This window comes from Bremia lactucae, linkage group LG1 (genome assembly GCF_004359215.1).
Source record: "Bremia lactucae strain SF5 linkage group LG1, whole genome shotgun sequence".
NCBI classification, from domain to species: domain Eukaryota; phylum Oomycota; class Peronosporomycetes; order Peronosporales; family Peronosporaceae; genus Bremia; species Bremia lactucae.
In genome coordinates, this window is record NC_090610.1 from 8,581,127 (window position 1) to 8,587,090 (window position 5,964).

General features: G+C 43.7%; 1 protein-coding gene across 1 annotated transcript; it reads right to left on the bottom strand.

Moving 5' to 3' along the window:
- Window positions 1-3,105: 3,105 nt before the first annotated feature.
- CCR75_005308 (uncharacterized protein) lies at window positions 3,106-4,452 on the bottom strand (the record flags this gene model as incomplete). Its single annotated transcript, XM_067963390.1, has 1 exon — window positions 3,106-4,452. The coding sequence occupies one exon, from the start codon at window positions 4,450-4,452 to the stop codon at window positions 3,106-3,108; it is 1,347 nt and encodes a 448-aa protein (XP_067820495.1).
- Window positions 4,453-5,964: the final 1,512 nt, after the last annotated feature.

The window sequence follows — 5,964 nt, forward strand, 5'->3', positions numbered from 1 at the left end:
TAACGATACCACTGCGTGGTTCAGGGCTTGGTGGGGGAGAATTGGCCGATAGGCTTGCTGATATCAGCCCTGTTACCGTTCGGAAACAAGTAAGCGAGTTTCTCGCGACGCGATTTAGTGTCTTAAGACATGTAAGGGATACGATGGCTGATAGCCAAGACAAACAAAAAGAACAAGCAGATGCCAAAGGCAGAAGCTGTATTAATTCTTATATGGTCGGAGACCGAGTTTTACTAAACGCTAAAAACCTACCTACCAACTTGGTTTCCGCGGTCTTCAAGACCAAATTGCGCCCGCGCTTTATTGGACCATTTACGGTCGTGGCCAAGAAGGGCCTAGCTTATACGCTAAACCTTCCCAGCAAGCTGCGTACACACCCAGTGTTTTACGTTGGCTTGCTTAAGCCATATCGGGACCCTTCCCACGTGGACTTGAAGGCGCTTGCGCCGAGACAGGCGGTCGTGCCGCAGATTGCTGCATCCTCACCAGGATGTCCAGCTGGCCCTCTAAACGAGGCTGCTGACGCTCCAGCGTCGAAAGACGGTCCCGAACCGCCTCAAAAGAGCTCTCAACCCGAGCAAGGACCTCACGAAGAAGTTGCACCTCGTGCCGTAGAGCATCAAATGCTTCCGCCGAAATTTCGGCCCCCTCCCGCGCTGCTTGATGCGCGGGGGAACCTTCAGTTTCATGTGGAGAAACTTTTAAAGCGACGTCGTCGTGAGGGTCAATACCAGTATCTGGTGAAGTGGCTAGGATACCCCTCTTCTGAAAACCCTTGGGAGTTCGAGGTACCTCTTCGGCAAGATTGCCCGTACGCCGTTGACGTTTTTGAGCGCCAAGCTCAGGGTCAACTCGCGTCAAACGACGCTTCCCAAGCCTCATTGCGGCTTCGATCCTTGGTTGTACGGTCAACCGAAGCACTGAAATATTGGCTAGGTCTTTCTTTGTTTTGTGGCATAAATGCTGAACGTAACTGGCCTTTGGCCTTAAGCTTAGCAAAGTCGAAGCGAAGCTTCCGTTCCAAACGAACATCAGCCATACTCTGATATTCCAGATATTATGGAGTTTGCGGGACCGGTGAACACATTTCTCAAATGAAACTTCGTCTTCAGTTCTTGTTTCGTTTGGAAACAAACGATCGGAATTTCCCTCATGGAGGTCACCGAAGCCCCACGGGCTTGATCACATAAACGCGTCGGATACTGGCTTCGCGTCATTACCTTCGGCGTAAGGTATTGCTCATGAAGAGCGTCGCGAGCAGCGATCTCCTCCGGCGTCCTCGCCGGGTCACCAGAGATCCAGATGGCCAAGCTATGACCCGTTATCTCTTTGAGACGCTCGTCCGCACTATGCGGAGTGAATCTATATTCACTATGAGCCTTAGCTTTCGCTATTTCGGCAGCTCGACGACGAGCTCTTTCCTCTTTTAGGATTATCTGCTCTTACTCTTTATCGGACGGATTCGTAATGATGTTGGACTCAAAGTCCCGTGTCCTGCTCAATGCAGTTAAGACATCAGCGGCACCACGTTCTGGGAACGGATTCGGGGCTCGCCGACGTTCATCTAGAGGAAAAGGCGTGAGCGAACGCCGCTCTTTTTTCTCCTCCTCTGATTGAGAGTGACTTTCAAAGTCCACCATTCCCCTTAGTTCATATTTCGTTTGTTTTTATAGCTTATATGAACATCGTCGAGGAAGGTGCTCAGAGTCTGTGACTCACGCTTGAATGTCATTAGACAAAGGAATGGAAAACACAACCAAACGGTAGCTATTTAGGTTCCAACCTCAAAGAGAAAATGAAGCGAATGATGTCACTCGATGTCAACAGTCTGATGGGGGAGGGTGTTATGGGGCACACATCGGTTGGAGTACCGTTGTTGTGGTAATTTTACTTTATGGGGAAAATACTTTTTTATCTAATTTTATTAATAGTTAGTTACTTAAATCCCATTTATTATGGGTAATAAATGTGGTCGCCGCCAGATATAAATCTGGCGGCCAAAAAAATCTATTTTTTTAATTAGCTAGGGTAAGGTTTTTAGATTTAAATAATTAAATAAAGTTCAGTTCCCCTTTTGATCTTAAAGCATTAGTTCAATAGAACTAACTGACTCTCTGAGTCTGAAAGTCTTCCTCTGACTTTAGGAGCGAGGTAGCTCCGCTACATTGTACGAATAAAGGAGTTTCCTTCTTAGTTCTATAAACCCAATGGAATTTTTGGAGTTTAAACTCTTCTTGAGTTCGGGAGCGAGGTATTTCTGCTACACCATTTTTATCATATGTTGCAATTGCTCCGCATCCGTCAGCTGTTCAGTTTCTAAGAAATCCTTGATTGCCTTTATATATATACACTGCGACATTCGTATGATTGCCGCTTTGATTGGGTTGTTATCGCACATTATTTTTTTTAATTTTCGGGAGTCTTCTCAAAAGGCTTGACTTTTTTAAATACTTTTAACAGCTCAAAAAACATCTTATAAATCAATATGTAGAAGGATTGATGTTCAAAAAATATTGTTCTTCTAGGTTTTGTGTTGTGCCAATGCGTATTCTCAATTTTCGGATTGGCTTGACATTATTAACATACTATTAAGATACACGCTTTCGAAGTTGCGCTAAATAACGACTCAACACGATGCAGAGTGCTGGCTTTACAGCAACTGCATCGTGTTGAGTGTGCAGGCTTACATCAACTGCATCGCGTTGAGTCGCTGTTTAGCGCAACTTCGACAGCGTCTATCTTAACAGTATATTAAAAAATTCGCTGCGTGGGGCCATCAAATATGTAAAGGAAAAATCTCAATTGTATTGCGATTTTGAAAAACATGGCTCAAAATTTACTGAAACTCGAGTGGAATAACAATACTGGTTTCCATCGTTCCTATAGGAGAAACAGCGGAAAGCCAGTCTATGGCTGCCCATTGAAACGTCTGAAGATGAAGCACTCCTTAGAACATTTGCTGATTTGTTTACAGCCGCCTATAAACTAAATTGTAGTTCTCAATTATTTACATTATTCGTATGGACAAACAGAAAACTGGTTAAAATGGCAGAAGTGTTCTTATTTATAAAGTAATCTAATGTTTATTGACTGCTGATCCCAGCTCTAACTCATTGCAACCAAGACCACAATCGCCAACGACATTGTCGCATAAGCGGCGCAATAGTTGGTCTTGCTGCCGCTACTGTTCGAAGTTGCAGATGTGCTACCCGTATCTGCGTCTGTGCTTGAATCGCTCATTGACGACCCATTGTCCTCCATTGGATTGACAGGAAGTTGTAGTTCTGGAAAGGATGAAGGTCCACTACAGCCAGGGCCAAGGGCCGAACAAACGAAGCAAATTTGTGAGTACAGTTCTCGCCTGCAACCATTCGGAGCATTGGCGCATGTAGCACTATTCTCGTTGCACTTGGGGTTTGCTGACGTTAGGGTGTCGATAGAAGGAAGTGGAACCATGTTGGTAGTGCTAGCGGCAAGTTCATTGTACATATTGACCATAGTAAACGTTCGATTAAAATTTGCGTTTTCATCTTCTGGGTGTTTCCAAAAGTCAATTGCCTGTTCCATTTTAAACCCATTTCCAGTATTTGTCGCTTGAAACTCCACCCCACCGTCTTTGCAAAAATCCCGATAATTGCGATACCCCATGGTTGTAATTCCCACGAGGTCGTCGATATTCAAAAAGCCCAAAATCTTGTAACTAAAATTGCAATTGTCACCGTCTGGGCGAATGCCAATGCCACAGAGGCCTCCTGGATATTGAGTGCGACACTTGTCCGTTTTGTCAGCACGCATCTTTTGAGCGCATGAGCCCGGATATGAAAACCAATAATTGCCAGGATACGGAGCACGCGGGTCGGACGTTTGCAGGTTGCTGCCTACCATTGGGCCAATGTCCATTGTCTTGTCTAAGCCATAATACACTTCGCAATCCTCTGGTAACTCATTGCCCTTGTCTGTGCACTTGCCGCCATCCACAGCAACAAATTCGCCGTACTCGGGAGGAGAGTGGTTCTCGTAGTATTTGATCCCATACGTCGGCTGCACAATCGTAATTTCGTAAAAGACAATGTATTGCATGTTGTTCTTGCGCTGACACGGAATTGATTGCTCCTTTACATTAATCCCTTCGGCCTGCACGAACATAAGAGCTCCTTCTACCGATGCAGTATTCACTGTGTCTAGATTGTTCCGATAAGCAGCTTCAATCGTGTCACCATATTGCGACAACCACATTTGGGCCTTGTCATTCCAAATTGGAGCATCCCCTTGCACACGGGCTTGTATCGACGTGACCGCTTTCATGTGCCAGCCTCCATTGGCATTCGAGGATGAAGATGATGTCGAAGACAGGATGGAAACGTCCGCAGCTTTCACGTTCGAGATGGCTTCGAATGTTACACTCAACGATACCATCTGGAATACATACAACAGACCGAAACGACGCCACATTGCAGAATATTGAATGACGCTTAAGCTTTACAATTGATAATGAAGAATGCATCGTGATATCACACCGACGTGCTGCTTTAAAGAGACCGGCGCATTTGAAGTCTCCATTGCGGAAGAGATGAGTCGTTCTGACTCGAAGACTGCGATGAAGCGACCTCGATCTTTTTTCATTGAAACATACTCTTGACTAGCGGAATTTGCATCAAAGTTTTTTTCAGGAAATTGTCGAGGACTTAACTTATTAAGACATTTGTACTGAACAGCGATGATGTTTTTAATTTATGCGCCCTCAGTACTAGCATTGATGTGTTCAGCACCCATCTGACTCACCAAAAAGTTTACTATCTGACATATTCGCATCATTTCACATTTAACACCAAAATACTCATTCTCGTGAAACGGCCATTTTGTATACACACCATCGTGACGACTTGCTACTATTTGACACCCGAAAGAAATGTAAATATTTATTATAGCTTTGTTTGTTAATACCTAATTTGAAGTTGGTCGAAAGGCTTAGGACTTTGCAAGTTTTGTAATTGTCTCGTAAAAGGCATAGTGTAGTCTCGGGTTCTTTTGATCTTTTGTGACCTGTGCTAGAAATCGTTAGACTTCAAACCGTAGATGCTGACACTATTAAAATCGAGCGATGCTGCCACTGCCGCTGACATTAGAATTGATATTTGCCTCAGTGGGCCTGAGTTATCTACTGCAGTAGAGTTTTCGTATTTTTAAAAACAGCTTCGTCTATTACTTGCAACTGTTTCCCACGATTAGTCGTTACGCGAAGTTTCCGCCAAGAAATTTCGATCGACGACAAGCGAAAATCACCATTCGATTCTATTAAAAAAATTAAATATTTCTTTCGTGAACAGTCGGACCAATTAAAGTTCGATGAATCGTCAAAATTGCATATTTTTCAGTAGATATACAGCCGAAAATAACACCGTTATTCGATGAGGACGTCTCACTAGTGCCTTGCAAGATTTAGTCTGTCGTGGATATTGTGAAAAGAAAGTCTGACAACATAGCATTAACTAATTCAAGATGTAACAGTACGGCTACCAACAATGCATCCGTTAAATTTGCATCAGACGGGGAACAAGTAAATTGTCTATGCCCGTTCAACTCGAGGCCTTCACATATACAATGTTGCTCCCTGCTTGAGACGGGGCACTACGACTTGTACTGCTTCAGTACAAGTCCACTTCGCACTGGAGAGATTTCATGACTGTAACGGGGCACTACGACTTGTACTGTTTCAGTACAAGTCCACTTCACACTGCTTCAGTTGTGAGTGGTGCCTTGCGTTAGGTGGCATACACTGTACGTGCAGAGGAAGACTTCTCTTAAGACAATTTAACTTAAGAGGGTAAAACGAAAACTGTAATAATATAGTTAAGTGTCTTGTTAATCTATCTTTGTAAATGTTAACTTAACTATAAACTAATACTAAACATGTAAATGAATTCTTATCTATCTTATCTTGTAACTCTCTTTGATTACTTCTAC